General features: G+C 43.4%; 1 protein-coding gene across 4 annotated transcripts in view; it reads right to left on the reverse strand.

Annotated features, from left to right (window-relative positions):
* The window catches only part of RPS6KA6 (ribosomal protein S6 kinase A6), a 105,474-nt gene that overhangs the window by 36,720 nt on the left and 50,960 nt on the right, over window positions 1-17,794 (reverse strand). For all 4 annotated transcript variants that reach the window (XM_074323580.1, XM_074323578.1, XM_074323577.1 and 1 more), the window contains one exon: window positions 2,098-2,240. In XM_074323580.1, the coding sequence (XP_074179681.1) occupies window positions 2,098-2,240 (143 nt within the window). The remainder of the gene's footprint in view (window positions 1-2,097; window positions 2,241-17,794) is intronic.

Raw genomic sequence — 17,794 nt, forward strand, 5'->3', positions numbered from 1 at the left:
TATGGTGCATGAGGATCATCTCTCTCAAGCTCCAGACCCCAAACCCCAAATTTAAAGTAATGGTTCTCTACTGGGGACTGGGAGAGTAGAGGTGGGAATGGCATTGACAAAAAGTAAAAGAGAAGGACAGTATATCAGAAACATACCTCCCCCTTAAATAAACTGTGTTTCCCTGAAAATAAGACCTAGCAGAACCATCAGCTCTAACGCGTCATTATTTTAATATAAGACCGAGTCAATATAATATAATATAATATAATATAATATAATATAATATAATAGCCGGTCTTATATAATGTAAGACTGGGTCTTATATTAATTTTTGCTCCAAAAGACACATTAGAGCTGATGGTCCGGCAAGGTCTTATTTTTGGGGAAACACGGTAGTAGGAACTTAATATATTGATGTGTCATATTGTGTGCCATTCAGTGATAAATAGGCAAAATGGATTACCAGGCTTCAAAAGCAAACTGTATTTAATTCAATAGCTATTAATTTATTATCTTACTTAACACTACAAATTCAATGCTTAATCTTATACCAAATTAGTCCATATGCCCTCTATGTTAGGTACATAGAAGGAGATACAAAGTAGTATAAGACATGATTGCTCTCATCAAGAGGTTTACAATATTTCTAGGGATATGCCTGTAACAATTTGACAATAATATATGGTAAGGTGCTAAATTCTATGATAACTAATTAAAATATCATAAGACTGCTAAACACAGTATTCTGAAATCTAAAACCTGGTAGACCTTTTTCTAATTTTTTATTAAAATATAGGTGACATAAGATATCATACTAGGTTCAGGTGTAGAACATAATGATTCTACATTTATATACCTTACAAATCACCATTAAGTCTACTAATCATCCGTCACCATACAAAGTTATGGTATTACTGACTGTATTCCCTATGCTGTACATAACACCCCTGTGACTTATTTTATAACTGGAAATTTGTACTTAATCCCCTTCACCTTCTTCACCCCTTCTTCCACATAACTGCCCTCCAGCAACCATCAATTTGTTCTCTGTATTTACCAGTCTGTTTGTTTGTTTAGATTCCACATATAAATGAAGTAATTTTGTCCTTTTCTCTCTGACTTATTTCAATTAGCATAATTCCCTCTAGGTCAATCCATATTGTTGCAAACGGCAACATTTCATTCTTACTTATAGCTAAGTAATATTCCATTATATATAAAATCCCACCAACAGTGCCATGAGGGTTCCCTTTTCTCCACATCCTTGCCAACACTTTTTATTTGTTGACTTTTTGATAGTAGCCATTCTGAAAGGTGTGAGGTGATATCTCACTGTAGTTTTAATTTTCATTTCCCTGATGATTAGTGATGACAATCAATCTTTTCATGTGCCTGTTGGCCATCTGTAGCATCTTTTTTGGAAAAATATCTGTTCACTTCCTCTGCCCATTTATTTAATAAATAAAAAATTTAATATTGATTTGTATGAGTTCTTTATATATTTTAAATATTAACCCTTTATTAGATATATCATTTGCAATTATCTTCTCCCTTTCAGTAAGTTGCCTTTTCATCTTGTTGATGGTTTCCTTTGGGTGCAAAAGCTTTTTAGTTTGATGTAGTCCCATGTTTTGCTTTGGTTGCGCTTGCCTGAGAAGACATGTCCAAAAAAATACTGCTAAGACTGATGTCAAAGAGTTTACTGCCTATGTTTTCTTCTAGGAATTTATGGTTTCAGGTCTAAGTTTTAAACTTAAATAGTTTATAAAAGAATGCTATTTACATTTTCTTTCAGTAACTTTAAAAGAAATCAAAACACCAAAACCCTAATTATTATTGTACAACAGGTAGCCAAACAAAAGTTGGTCTTTTATTTTTTTTTTAAAGGAGAGCGCAGCTTACAGTGGCCCAAGTGGGGATAGAACCGGCAACCTTGGTGCTGTCAGCACCATCGCTCTAACTGAGCTAACCGGCTACCCCAAATATAAGTTTTTTAATGATAATTATGAATTATTAGAACCCTATTCTCACCTGATATCTCCCACAATTTATTCTAAATAATATTAATTTTATATTGGCATAATTTGAAAAAATAACACTACTTACCATAAGTATACCATATGACCACCAATCAGCACTCTGGGAATGACCTCTCCTACTTACTACTTCAGGAGCCATATATTCCACTGTACCACAAAATGAGTAGGCCTTCTTTTCTTGATCTACTGATTCCTTGCTGAGTCCAAAATCTGTAACAACAGTGTTACACAAAAATGTATCTGAAGATCTTCAGAAAACAGAAAATAACAAAAGAAACAAAATTGTATATTTAAACCTTAAAATTATTCACAGATGGCCTATAATTATTCTTAAGAAAACTGTGAGGCCAATAATGGAAAACAGTCTGTATTTTATGATACTCTTTAAGACCACTTAAAGATTGCTCAGTTAAATCTCATCTCAAAATACATGTTTTCATGTCTATGCCAGAATATCAATCAACAATTTTGAGACAACTAACAACTAAATCAAAGTGATATGGGAGAGCTCCTTCACTACAAAAGCTTTAAGCCTCCCTCACTACAGAAATTTTAAGTATCCTTTTCCCTAGTTTCTTAGCTCCTTAGCCCCTGGCTTTGATTCCTCTTCTAATCAGCTTCTGAATCCTAAATATTGTTCCTACCCTGAACCACAGGATGTCTCCCACCCCTGCCTCATGTAACTACTTAAAAGCCTGTAACTTCCCAACATCCCCCGAGCCATTTCAGATCTAACTGATCTAACTCTTGGCCATCCCAGAAACCAAATAGGTTTTTAACATTCCCCCAGGCCCTATACTTGATTGTAATCACTGAAGCCTAATGGTCTTTCCAACACATTCTGGGCCCAGCTCATGGATAATGGGACAATTGACATCACCTAAATGACAGGTTGAATGGCCACAGGCTCTATAGAGCTAACAGATTTACTAATTAAAATCTATTTTTTCTCATTCAGGGGCCTTGGGGATGCAGAGGATACCCCAGCAAGATTGCTATTCCCAACCAAAGAAGCCAACCTGGTCTTCCAGGTGGATCCCCAGACCTTCCTCTCATCTGATTATCAGATAGGGTGAGAGTTCCGTGAATCCCCCAATAGGTAGGGAAAGCTCTATGCCCCTGCCCAGCAGGAAGCAGATACAGATGAACAGACCTCCTGTCCCTCAACTTCCCATGGAGTTTTATGGGGATCACATCTCTCAAGGGGAAAACAGGCAGGCAGTTAGAGCTAGACATCGGGTCTCTGCATTACCGGCCCAAAGACCTTCCCTCCTCTGTCCAAAACTTCCCCTTTTCATTGTAAACAAATGGGTACAAGATACCCAACTACATCAAAATGGCCACTCATACCCACACCTGCACAGTCTAAAAAGATGAGATAATAGCCTCTTGTCAACCACAGGTGTTAATCAAGTGGTCCCACACCTACAAAGGAACAGCCCATTCTAGAGAAAAAAGGATAAAAACTCCAAGAACTCACCAGAGCTTTTGAGCCTCTTCTTTTGCTCAGCCCTCTGCAAATTCTTTGGAGGATACTTTTCTCCTAATAATGCCACCTTTGGACCCTGAGCCATTCTCTACTGCTCTCTGCTCTGCTTCTCTCTGCTCTGCTTCTTTGAAGTGTACTATCTCTTCTAATAAACTCGTCTTTCATCACTTTACTTCTGTGTCTCATTCAATTCTTTGCTCAAGACACCAAGAATCTGGACACTGCACACAGGAGGACTCACTCTCCAGTAACAAAAGCTGTCATAGTGATCTAAGTTTTAAAGCAGACTAAGACAGGAAAGAGTAACTTAACCCTTTAAAAAATATTTTTAAAAAAGCAAATTTTGCTTTGGCTTTGGTGGGTTTCCATTTTTCAGGCCTTCAAAGAGCTAAAGGTATCAATATATTAAAATTAATCATTTCTATGTATTAGCAATGAAAAATTGGAAGTTGAAAACTTAAAAGTAACATTTATAAAACCACCAAAAAAAACCCATGAAAGCCACAGGTATAAATATCCAAAGTATATGTAAGACCTGTAAGCTGAAAACTAGAAATAGCAATGAAAGAAATCAATGTAGATCGAAGTAAATGCAGAGATAAACTGTGTTTTTGGTTTGGAAAATTCAATGTTGTTATGCTGCAGAAAACGGCAAGGACTGAGAAACTCAAGTGGCACACAGAGATCAGGGAAAACGCAGCTTTATTTTGCCGGCGGGCTCAGTGGGATCGTTCCCAAAGACTGAGCACTCACCGGGGTAGGGCGTTTGGTTATATAGCGTCGGGCTTCTGAGTTTGAAAGGGTTCGCGCCATTGCTATTGTGGCAGGGGATTGGTTAAAGCTGGTTGGGGTGACGGGAGAGTTTCTAACGGCTGTTATCGCCAGAGACTGCTCTAACATGCTGGGAAAGTCCCTAGCGGCTGTTATCGCTGGAAACTGCTCTGACATGTCCCCCATTGATGATGGGAAGGGGAACCCTAGAGATCATCATTTAAATCGAGAGGGCAATGACCCCATAGGGCAAGGATGTGGGCGGTGGTCTGACGGGAGAAGGTATTTTTAATGAAGCGGACAAGGGCATTGAGGATGCACAGGCCAATGGTAGCTAGGAGAAAAATGGAGAGTAAAGGGCCCGCAAAAGGGAGGAGGCAAGAGGTCCAGGACTGAGAGCCAAACCCCCAGGAGGCGAGCTCTTCACGACAGCGCTGAATGTGGTCACGGAGTTCACAGACCTTGGTGGCAACGATTCCAGACTGGTTTACGTAGTAGCAACATTCTTCTTGGAGAAAGAGACAGGTTCCACCCTTTTCGGCAGTGAGCAGGTCAAGGGCACGCCGGTTCTGGAGGGCGACCGCAGCCAGGCTGGAAAGTTGGGTCTGGAGTGACGTGAGTGAGTCCACGACCCACTCCATGTCATCATTGAGTTCCTGAGAAAGCTTGTAGTAAAAGTTGATGGAGGTCCCAAGGCCGGAGGTACCTGTGGCAACCCCAGTAAAGATGCCAGCGCCTATGAGGAAAGGGATAACAACCGCCCGACGGGCATGATGAGAAGGGGAAATCTGAGACTGGAACTGTGATTCAGTGTATAGGGAGGCAGAGGGGGACAAAAAGGTGAGGATGCAGCCAGTGTCAGTGTCATTAACGCCTCGGCATCTGAAAAGTAAGCCATCCTCGCAGGAGTGGAAAATACCGGGAGGGAAACAATAGGGTAGTAGTTTAGTGAAGTTGAGGCAGCGGCGGTCAGGGACCCGTGAACAGCCTGGGGGCAGATAACAGGTTAAGTTCGAGGCAGGAGCTAGGGGGACAGGGCCGCCTATCGGGCCGGGGATGATAGGGGTGCTGGTGATGTTGGGCAGCAACCAGTTGGGGGGAACCGCGATACCGGAGAAAACCAAATGGGCAAGGGGTAAACAAATCCAACAGGCGGAATTGGCAGAGGGGGAAGCAGAATTAAGCCATAGTTGGTAGGATGTGTTGAGGAGCTGCCGGGTAAGGTCCTGGGTATTTGGGAGTGGAGTGAGCCGGCGGAGGGAAGTTAGGTTGAGGCCAAGGTAGCGGGGCTGGGGCAGAGTAGCCCGAGCTATCGCAGCAATCCAGGTTGCCGCAATGTTGCAGAGGGCAGTGTCCTGGGCACCTCTACCATCGGAGGACCCAGCCTGGGCCAAGTATGACCAGCAGACAGACCCTCGGGGGAAGGAATTGCAGGGGGACCGGAAGGTCTGAGTCAGAGTGGCAGTCCAATAGGTGTGGCCGGATTCTGTGCAGGTAGTCAGCGTGGTTCCCCGGTAGCATTCCTGGGGCATGAGTGTATAGAATTGGAAGTAGTCTCTTGTCCCGGATCCCCGGGTGCAGGCACATTTCGAGGAGAGACTTAAAGAAGAAAGGCAAAGAAGACTTAAAAGCCAGAGGGCCGCAGGCAGGTAAGCATGAGCAGAGGAGAAACCCATAGTAGAAATCCGAACAGGAGGAGATCCCTCTGGCCGGGGGTCCAATCAGGGGCTGCATAGATGAGCAGAAGAGAGGCCAAAAGGGTCAGCAGACACAGGGTGGCGACGGTAAGGGGGGCGCAAATGAGAACTGTCATTCAGGTGGTCTTCTTAAGCGTAATCTTCAATAGTTCATCGGGTACTGGGTGTGGAGTCCAGGCAGGCTGGTCCAGTTCCGGTCACTTGACACGGGAATGGTGGATCCACGGTGTGATATCGGAGACCTTAAGGGCAGTGGGGGTGACAAGGATAACTGTGTGGGCCCGTCCATGTTGGGCAGAGGGGCTCACGCTTCCAATCTTTGACCCAGACCCTGTCACCTAAAAGATGGGGATGGACGAGGGTCCCTAATGAGACAGGAGTTCTTTCTAGCATATGTGAGTGTAGGCCTGTAAGGATCTTTCCTAGGGCAATAAGCTGACCTTGGAGGTGGGAGTCGCCTACTACTCTGAGGTTGCCTGGGATGGATGATAGCAATGGGGGAGGCTGGCCATAAAGTATCGCAAATGGAGAGAAGCCATCCTTCCAAGGAGTGCACCAGGAGCAGAGGACGGCCAAGGGAAGTAGGTCCGTCCATCCTAGAGAGGTCTCTTGGCAAAGCTTAGACAATGTTTCTTTGAGGGTATGGTTCATGCCCTCCTCTTTCCCTGAACTCTGAGGTCGGTAGGCTGTGTGAAGCTTCCAGGAGAAATTGAGGGCCGAGGCCAGAGTCTGTAGTACATCTGAGACAAGGCTGGTCCGTTGTCACTCTGAATGGTGAGGGGAAGCCCATACCATGGGATGATTTCGCGGACGGGAACCTTGGTGACTTCTCTGGCTTTTTAGTTCGGGTGGGAAAGGCTTCCACCCAGCCCGAGAAGGTACAGACTAAAACAAGAAGGTATTTTGTCCCTCGGTGCGTGGTTATTTCTGTGAAGTCTATCTCGATATCCTTAAAAGGGGCAGATCCCATTCGTTGGACCCCAGGTGGTGGGGTCGGTCTGGTCTTGGGATTGTGCCCGGCACAGATGGCACAGCGCTCCATGATAGAGCAGCATAAGGCTGTGAGTCTGGCTACATAGATGTTTTTGGCCAGCAGTTTTACAAGTCCAGTCTTCCCTAGGTGGGAAGTAGAGTGATGTTCTGAAATGATGCGGGGAGTGAGGGCGGCCGAGATAAACAAGCGGGCATCACGCAGTATCCACCAACCCTGAGGATGCCAGGTGGCCCCCTCATTCTGTGCCCAGCTGTCTTCCGCTGCAGAGTAGATAGGGATTGGCGTGGCTAGGGTGGTGGAAGCAATGACGGCTGTGTCTGTGTCCCAGGCGGCTATCTTTGCAGCTTGATTGGCAAGGCGATTGCCAGTAGCCGGCTCATCACTCCCTTCCTGGTGTCTACGGCAGTGAATGATAGCTAGGCGCTGGGGTGCCCAAACAGCTCCTAACAGCTGTAGGATTTCACCTTCGTTTCTGTTGGTTTTCCCGTCAGACGTGAGGAGGCCACGTTCTTTGCAGATGGCCCCATATATGTGTATGGTGGCAAAAGCATACCTGGAGTCTGTGTAAATATTGATCTTTTTGTCTCTTGAAAGTTGTAGTGCCCGTATGAGAGCCGAGTTCGGCTTGTTGTGCTGACCACCGGGCAGGGAGTGCTTTTGCCTTTAGATCCTCCGAGGCTGTAGTTACAGCGTAGCAGCTTTACACAGCCCATCCTGTAGAAAACTGCTGCCGTCAGTATAGAGTGTGATTTCTGCGTCCTGCAGAGGGGAGTCCGGTAGTTCAGGCCATGTGGCATGAACCTCAGTGATGACTTCTCGACAGTCGTGTTCTGGCTTGCCTTCGGCCATAGGGAGGAAGGTCGCTGGGTTCAGGGCTTGAACAGTCTGAAGGCTTATGCGAGGGTTTTCCAGAAGGAGCCCAATAGGGTGAGCCTGGCACTGGAGAGCCATTGTGGACCCTGACAGTTCATGAGCGTAATTACAGAATGGGGAAACTTGACTGTGAGTTGTTGTCCGAGGATGAGCTTGTCAGCTTTCCAGATGAGGAGCACTGTAGCGGCTAAGGCCCGCAGACATAGGGGCCATCCAGAAGCGACCAGCTTCAGTCTTTTGGACAGGTAAGTGATAGGCCTCATCCAGGGCCCAACTGTTTGGGTTAGGAGTCCCAATGCAGTTTTGTCTTTTTCAGGGATAAACAAGAAGAAAGGTTTTTCCGTATCGGGTAGACCTAAAGCCGGGGCTCTTCCGAGCAAGTCTCTGAGTTCTGTGAAGGCCTTTTCCTGTGTCTCTCCCAATTTTAGGGGCTGTTTGTCCTGTCCACTGAGTGACTCATAAAGTGGTCAGGCTATGGCCAAGAACACGGGGATCCAGATCCGACAGAATCCAGCTGCCCCCAAAAATTCACATACTGCCCGCTTAGTGATGGGCTGCATAAGGTTGGTAATAACCGCTTTTCACTCTGTGCTGAAGCCCCGTTTTCCTTGGGTGATTATGAAGCCCAAGTATTTGACTTCCTGTCTGCAGAGTTGAGCCTTTTCCCAGGACACTCAGTACCCTTTGGTGGCCAGATGTTGTAAGAGGACAATTGTGGCCTGGTGGCAGGCCTCTCTGGTCTGCCAGGTGACGAGGCTATCATCTACGTATTGCAACAGGGTGCAGTTGGCTTATTCTCGTGGGAAACTCACGAGGTCAGAAGCCAGGTCCTCACTGAACAGTGTGCGGGAGTTTTTAAACCCTTGTGGAAGCCTCGTCCAGGTGAGCTGCATTTGACACCCTGAGTTAGGGTCAGTCCACTCTAAGGCAAAAATGGGTTGGCTTATCGGGGCCAGTCAGATGCAGAAGAAGGCGTCTTTGATATCCAGGCATGTGAACCAGGCGGCCTCTGGTGCGACCTGGCTGAGAAGGGTGTAGGGATTGGGAACTACTGGATGCAGAGACTGAGTTACTTGATTCACTGCACGGAGGTCCTGAACTGGGCGATATTCACCATTAGGCTTCTTGATGGGGAGCAGCGGTGTGTTCCAGGGGGACTGACACTCAACAAGGATGCCTACATCCTTCAGCCGTTCAAGATGTATCTGGATGCCTATCTGGGCTTCCCTGGAGATCGGGTACTGTCGAAGCCGTAGCGGCTGTGCTCCAGCCTTTAGTTCAATTATGACAGGGGCCCATTGGCTGGCAAGTCCGGGAGGACTATCCTCTGCCCACACCCCTGGTACCTCAGTTTGGTAGAATTTAGGGTTTGTCTAAACAGGCTCTGATTCAAATAGTCTCCATTCTTTGTCCCTAGGTGTGTTGAGGGACAGGACGAGCTGCAGTTCAGCGGGGCTCAAGTTCATGGTTGTTTGGCCGGGCGACTTGAAGGAAATTTGTGCCCATAACTTGGTAAGTAGGTCTCTTCGTAGCAGTGGTATAGGGCACTCTGGTATATATAAGAACTCATGGGATACGACGTGGCCTCCCACCTTGCAGGTTCGGGACCAGCAAAATGGCTGACTCATTGCCTGATCTCCAGTGGCCCCCATGATGGTTACAGTCTGATCAGTCAGGGGGCCACTGGGGTGGTAAACACCGAGTATTCTGCTCCTGTGTCTACCATAAAGGTTATCTTCTGGCCCCCTCTCTAAATCAACCATGGGCTCGCGGGGGCCTAGCAGTAGAGAACCTGGTCCCGTCAATAAGAGTCCATGCCAACCAGGCTGATGATCTCAGGTTCCCTTTCAGCAGGAGGGGAAGGCTGCGGATGGTTTCTGGGTTGAGGCCGCGATTGGGACATTCATTTTTCCAGTGTCCCATCTCCCTGAAGTAGGCACATTGATCTTTCTTGAGCATCCCACGAGGCTGTGTCGGATTTCTTGTTTGTCCTGCAGTCCTCCTCGGGTTGGTGTTTTGTTGGAGTGCTGCCGTGAGTAGAGTTACCTTCTGTCTCATCTTCTTATCGGCTTCCCATTTGGCTGTGTTGTCACGGTTGCAGAACACCTTGTTAGCTACTTCTAACACTTGAGGGATGTTCATCCCAGGAAAGCCTTCGAGCTTCTGGAGTTTTCGGGGATGTCGGGGGCCAAATGCGCAACAAAAGCCGCATTTACCATTCGCTGATTCTCTGGCGTTTCTGGGTCAAATGGGGTGTATATGCAGAAAGCTTCACATAGTTGCTCATAGAAGTGCCCGGGTGTTTCTTCCCCGTCTTGAATTATATCAGCCGTTTTTGACATATTTGTTGGTTTCTTTGCTCCCTGTCGGAGACCCTGCAGAATGACCTCTTGGTATCTTCTGATAGCGCCCCTACCTTCTTCCGTGTTGAAGTCCCAGTCAGGCCAATTCTCAGGGGCAGCCTTGTTAGCCCATCTCCCGATGTCCATGACGCCTGTTGGAGCCATCTCCTCAAGCCATTTTCGGGCTTCTTGTAGAATTCTCCGCCTCTCTTCAGTGTTGAAGAGGGTACGAAGCAGCTGTTGGCAGTCTTCCCAGGTAGGCTGATGCGTTTGGACGATGGACTCCATGAGGTCGATCATGGCCTGAGGTTTTTCCGAATATGCTGGAGTGTGGTGTTTCCAATTTAGGAGATCAGTGGTTGTGAAAGGCTGATAGTAGATTACAGGCCGACCCGGCTGAAGGGTGCCGTCTGGGCCCACAAGATCAGGACCTCGGGTCTTGCAGAGAGGCATCTGGAGGGCTGGGATATTTCGTGGCCGAAGGCGGCGGATGGGATCTTGGGGTGTGGGCTCTGTGGGTCGATCCTCGGGTTGAGCGGCTAGCGGCGAAAACGGAGGGCGGCGGGGTGTCCAGGATTGCATCTGGAGAGGTTGGCAGGACTGGTAGGACGTATGGTGGTGGTGGAATTGGCAGCTCCTCTTCAGGGTCCCCTTGGTGAATGGGCTTTGTCAGAGGGGCGTTGGGAGTTCCTTTCGGGGCCTGGGCCACGAGAATCCTACACTTTCACTTTTTACTACAGCAGAACTGTACCCAAGGTGGAAGGATCCTGGCAATTTCTAACCAGGAATCGATGTATGGAAATTGATCTGGGTGACCAGGATTGCCAGTCACCACGATGTAGACGCATCAGACGATGGCCAGGTCTAGGGTCCCTTCTGATGGCCACCCGACGTTAAAAGTGAGCCATTCTAATTCACAGAGAGTTCTTAATTTTCTTGGGGTCATGCAGACTCCATAGTCTCTGCCAAAACCCTTTTTAAAATTCTTTAACATGCAGTTTAAGACTGTGGGCTTGCTCTGTTTCCCTCCCATAGTGTATGATGTCACAGACGGGAAGGGGGGGTTTTCTCTCAGGTGCTGCCCTGCTCACGCCCCTCGTGGAAACTTAGGAGCGTCTTGGCTAAGGTGTATCTGTATAATCTCCGGACCAGGTCACTCCCTGGAGTGAATCACCGTTATGCCGTATGACACTTCGCGAGAATCAGGGTGGAGCCCACTCAGATTCTGTACCCAGGGCCATGGAACCAAACAATCAGGCACACAATCAGGCAGTCACACAATCACACTGGGTAGACACCCTCCCAACGGTGTCCCTGACTGGGTAGGTTATAAGAACCTACCAGGAGGTGATCAGGCTCCTCTTCTGTCACGTGGGACAGGACTGACTTGGACAGTGGCCCCGGGGCTTACCTGGTCCCACGGGAGCTAATTGTCCCCGGTCCCTCTCAGTGGGTCCAGTTGGGGAGGCACGGGCCAAGGTCACCCAGGGACAGTCCGGTTCGGGGTCTGCCAAAATCAGCAGGGCACGCCTCTACCCTTCTCGGGTTCCCTGTCGCTCCGCAGCCGCCTCTAGCCTCACACCGGTGGCTCAAGGGGCCAGCGCGGTTGGGTTTCCCAGTCAGGGAACCAAATGTTGCGGAAAACGGCAAGGACGGAGAAACTCAAGCGGCACGCAGAGATCAGGGAGAACACAGCTTTATTTCGCCGGCGGGCTCAGTGGGATCGTTCCCAAAGACTGAGCACTCACCGGGATAGGGCGTTTGGTTATATAGCGTAGCTTCCGGGTTTGAGAGGGTCCGTGCTGTTGCTATTGTGGCGCCAGGGGGTTGGTTAAAGCCGGTCGGGGTAATGGCAGAGTTTCTAACGGCTGTTTATCACCGGAAACTGCTCTAACCTGCTGGGAAAGTTCCAAGCGGCTGTGATTGCCAGAAACTGCTCTAACGTGATATTGCTGGAGACTGCTCTGACAGTTAAAGATGTCAATTCTCCCAAGACTGATATAAAGACTCAAAAAACTTGAATAAAAATCCCAGCAAGTTTTCTTTTGTAGAAATCAACAAGCTGAATTTAAATTTTATATAAAAAGACAACGGGAATAGAATAGCCAAGACAAGTTTGAAAAAGATGAAAAAAATGGAAGGACTTACACTACCTGACTTCAATACCTATTACAGAGCTATAGTAATCAAGATGGTGACCTATGGAAGGACAGACATATACATACAAATGGAACTGGACAGTGTCCAATAATAGACCAATACATACAGTCAATTCTACAATAATGCTTCTTTTGAAAATATAAACTTGTTCCAATGCAATTGATACATTAGGAAACAATTTGAGCATAACACTAATTTGACTTTTGAATTTCCAATTTTGTGTTGGCTTATGAGCAATTTTGTCTGCAAAAAACACTGGATGAAACACTAGAAAACTGCAGGCAGCTGACCCAAGCCAAATAGAAATGCATACATGCACACACCTCAAACATCTATCAGCTATTTCAGCTCATCGTGTGTTATGAGCCACTTCTGTCCACTTGTAGTGTTACACTTTTCCCTCAATTCAAGATAATCTACCTTTCACTACTTCACAATAACTTATAAACCGCAACCTTTCTGACACCAATTCTGCAAGTGAATTTCAGCACTTTTTTCAAGTTTAGGTACCATATTTATTGTAGAATTTATATATTCTTAATATAGAACATGTAAAACAATGCTATCATTTTTATCAGCCCCCTTTTTAAATTATTCAATTTTAAAGCTGTTAAAACAATAGCATCGTTTTAGATGTTGTACATTATTAAGAGTGCCCACCAATAGACAACTGGATAAAGAAGATGTGGTACAGATATACAATATAATATTACTAGGTTATAAAAAAAGAATGAAATCTTACCATTGCAACAACATAGATGGATCTAGAGTGTATTATGCTAAGTGAAATAAGTCAGACAGAGAAAGACAAATACCATATGCTTCCTATCTTTCTTTAATGTGTCACTGGTTATATAGATTGCTGTTAAACCCCTAACCCCATTTCACCATAAGTCCTGTGCTTTTTATTATGCACTTATGCATAGAGCAATGATTTTTAAGATCACATGTGTTGCATTATAACAGAACTGGCTATATATTTTGTCAACTGATTTCTGAGAAAGGAGTAAAATCAATTCCATGAAGAAAGGTCAGTGTTTTCAACAAATGATGCCAAAACAATATGATATTGATATAAAAAATGTATTCTCAGACTATACACAAACATTAATTCAAAATGAATCAGACACTATGTATAAAATATAAAACCTAAAACCTAAAATTGTAAAATTTACAAAAGAAATATAGGAGAAAATCTATGTGATCTTGGATTACGCAAGGATTTCTTATCTACAACATCAAAAGTATAATCCATAAAAGAAAAGAGTTAACTGGATTCTATTAAAATAAAAAACTGCTCTTTAAAAGACACTGCTCAGAAAATGAAAAAGAAGCTACAGACTGGGAGAAAAATATTTAAAATCACATATCTAATAAATGACTTATTGAGTATATTTAAAAGTTAAAATACAATAATAGGACAAACAATACAATTTTTTAATGAGATAAAGATCTGAAAAGACACTTCTCCAAAGAAGTAAATACTACATGAAAAGATGCTCATGTTATTAATTATTAGGGGAAATACAAATGAAAACCACAATGGGATACTACTATATGTCTATTAGTAGAGCTAAAATAAAAATCCTGACAGTAACAAGTAATGATCAGGATGCAGAGCTAATAGAATTATCATACATTGCTAGTGGGTATGCAAAATGGTACAGCCACTTTGGAGGTTTTTCAATAAGTTAAACACCATATGATCAAGCAATCTCACTCTTTTTGTATTTACTCAAGTAAAATAAATATGTATGTTCACATAAAATGGTGGCTTTATTCCTCACTGCCAAATTAAACAGGAAACAACCCAAACGTCCCTTGATTAGGGATTGGATAAACAAACTACGGTACCATTATAATATGGAACACTATTCAGCCATGAAGAAAATTGATACATGCAGCAATATGGATGAATCTCAAACGTACTCTATTAAGTAAATGAAGCCAGACTCAAAAGATTATATATACTGTATGCCTCTCTTTATATAACATTATGGAAAAGGTAAAATAATAGGGCCAGAAAGTAGATTGGTGACTGTCTATAGGTAAAGGGAGGATTGATTTATATTGGGAAAATTTGGGGGAATGATGGAACCTTTTATATCTTGATGGTGGTTTTAAGAATGTATGTATACATTTGTCAAGGTTCACAGAACTAACTGTACATAAAAGAGATTATTTTAATTAAACTTTACATTTTAAGACAAATGCAAATTCACCGCAGTTACATGAAATACTACACAGATCCTGTTAACCCTTTACCCAGGTTCCTCCATGATAACATCTTATAAAATAATATTATACCATCACAAGCTATGAACCCTATATTGTTCTTTTAAAATAAAATACCCACATTGATATTTAACTTTACGGCACCTAGAAACTGATTTTCTAACCACACTCAATATTTTTATTTAAAACTCACTTATCCTTGTATAATAACTAAATGCACTATGATTTTCAACATAATTTTTAAAAAATCTTTTCAATGTACTACTTACTATGTTCTTTCTCTACATCTTGAGACTTTTAAACTCTGCAAATTCCACTTAAAAAATTAAATGTCATAAAAGATAGTCTTCGAGGTCATTTCAGCTGAAGTGATAAAAGTGACAAAACTGATATTCAACACTAGAATTTGCTCAGCAATCAATTGAAATTCTTTTTCTTACAATATTAAGAATTAGCTACAGGATTAAATAAGATATAATGTTAATCAGTCATTTTTCTAAGCCACTAATTTGAAAAGAAACTGTAAAAATCAGCTACAAAAAAGGGTCTTTTTCAGGTGGGGGGGCAGTATATCTGTGTAATTATAAATGACTGTTTTACAAGACTTTAAATTTTAAAAGCAGCCAGAACACAACAATTTAGTGAGTACTTACTATTAGTAAAATTAATCTTAGTGACTAATTTGCAGGTAACCATAAAGATGACTTAAAATTCTTTAAAAATTATTTTCATATATACATTTTCTCTTAAATATTCCGCTCAAATACAGTGTGATATAAATTTCTGACCCTGCATATTTATCTTCCCTCTCTTTATAGAAATTACCCTGGAATTTTGTCCTGTAGAAAACCCATAATATAAACCACAGACAGTTCAAATCAATTGTGGGTTCAACTTATAAATTTTTTTTTCTGTCTCTATTCCTAATGCTGTACTACGCTTCTTGTAAGCATGTATATGTATATATGTATATATATAAATAAAATTATACTTGGCATTGATTATTGTTCAGCTTCAGCTTCAGGTGTACAGTGCAGTGATCAGGCAACTACATCATCCCTGAGGTGGTCTCCCTAATGGGACAAGTGTCCTTAGGATACCCTACAACATCTTTACAACATTACTGATTACATTCCCCAAATTAATTTTCAAAACCCAGTGGCCATATTGTGGTTACTGACTGTTTTCTAATCCCCTAACCTTCCCTTATCCCCACCCCCCTCCCATCTCCCAACCCTCAGTTCTTCCTCTATGTCTCCAAAACTGTTACTGATTAGTTCATTCACTTATTCTTTTCTTTAGATTCCACATATAAGTGAGATCACATGGTATTTGTCTTTCTGTCTGACTTATTTCACTTAACATAATGCTCTCTACGTCCATCCATGTTGGTGCAAATGGTAAGATTTCATTCTTCTTTATGGCTGCGTAATACTCCATTGTATAAATGTACCACAGTTTCTTAATCCAGTAATCTACAGATGGGCATTTCGGTTGTTTCCATGTCTTGGGTATTGTGTATAGTGGTGAAATAAACACAGGGGTGCATAAAGATTTTTTTTTTAAAGGGGGGTTTTGGAGAGGAGGATCCTTGTTTCTGTTTTCTTTTTTTTAGATTTTATTGGGGAGGGGAAACAGGGCTTTACTGAGGAACAGTGTGTACTTCCAGGCGTTTTCTCCAAGTTGTTGTCCTTTCAATCTTTGTTGTAGAGGGTGCCGTTCAGCTTCAAGTTGTCCTTTCAGTGTTAGTTGTGGAGGGTGCAGCTCAGCTCCAGGTCCAGTTGCCGTTTTATAGTTGCAGGGGGCGCAGCCCACCATCCCTTGCGGGAGTCGAACCGGCAACCTTGTGGTTGAGAGGACGCACTCCAACCAACTGAGCCATCCGGGAGGAAGCTCAGCTCAAGGTTCCGAGTTCAATTTTAGTTGCAGGGGCAGAGCCCACGATCCCTTGTGGGACTCGAGGAGTTGAATCGGCAACCTTGTGTTTGAGAACCCACTGGCCCATGTAGGAATCGAAAAAGCAGCCTTCGGAGTTACAAGCATGGAGCTCTAACCGCCTGAGCCACCGGGCCGACCCCAGTGCATAAAGATTTTTGAATTGGAGTTTTGGATTTCTCTGGATAGATACCTAGGAGTGGAATTGCTGGATTGTGAGGTGGTTCCATTTTCAGATTTTTGAGATTACCTCCATACTGTTTTCCATAGTGGCTGCACCAATCTGCAATCCCACCAACAAGACACAGCATTCCCTTTTCTCCACATCCATGCCAGCACTTGTTGTTTGTTGATTTATTGATGATAGCCATTTTGACGGGGTGAGGTGGTATCTCCTTGTGGTTTTTATTTGCATTTCTCTGACGGTTTGTGAGGTTGAGCATTTCTTCATATGTCTGTTTGCCATCTATATGTCCTTTTCAGAAAAATGTCTTGTCATGTCCTCTGACCATTTTTTAATTGGGTTGTTTTTTTGGAGTTGAGTGAGTTTTTTATAAATTTGTGACATTAACCCCTTATCAGATGTATCATTGGCAAACATCTTTTCCCATTCAGTAGGATCTCTTTTTGTTTTATTGATGGCTTCCTTTGATGGGAAAAAATTTTTTAGTTTGATGTAATACCACGTTTATGTTTTCTCTTACTTCCCTTGCGCAAGGGGATATATCAGTAAAAATCTTAGTCCGGGTAATGTCTGTGAAATTTCTTCCTATATTTTCTTCTAGGAATTTTATGGTTTCAGATCTTACATTTAAATGTTTAAGCCATTTTGAATTTATTTTTGTATATGGTGTAAGGAGGTGGTCCAGCTTCATTTTTTTGCATGTGTCTGTCCAGATTTCCCAGCACCATTTATTGAATAGACTGTCTTTAACCCACCGTACATTCTTGCTTCCAATGTCGTAGATGAAATGGCCATATAGGTATGGATTTATTTCTGGCATCTCTATTCTGTTCCATTGATCTATGTGTCTCTTTTTATGTCAGTACCATGCTGTTTTGATTACTGTAACTTTGTAGTATAATTGCATGTCATGTCAGGTATCATTATACATCCCACTTTGTTTTTATTTCTCAAGATTGCTAAGGGTATCCGGGGTCTTTTATGTTCCCATGTAAATTTTAGGATTATATATTCTATTTCTGTGAAAAACGTCTTTGAAGGTTTGATAGGAATTGTATTGAATATGTATATTGCCTTAGGCAGT

This window comes from Rhinolophus sinicus, chromosome X (assembly GCF_036562045.2).
Source record: "Rhinolophus sinicus isolate RSC01 chromosome X, ASM3656204v1, whole genome shotgun sequence".
Lineage (NCBI taxonomy): Eukaryota > Metazoa > Chordata > Mammalia > Chiroptera > Rhinolophidae > Rhinolophus > Rhinolophus sinicus.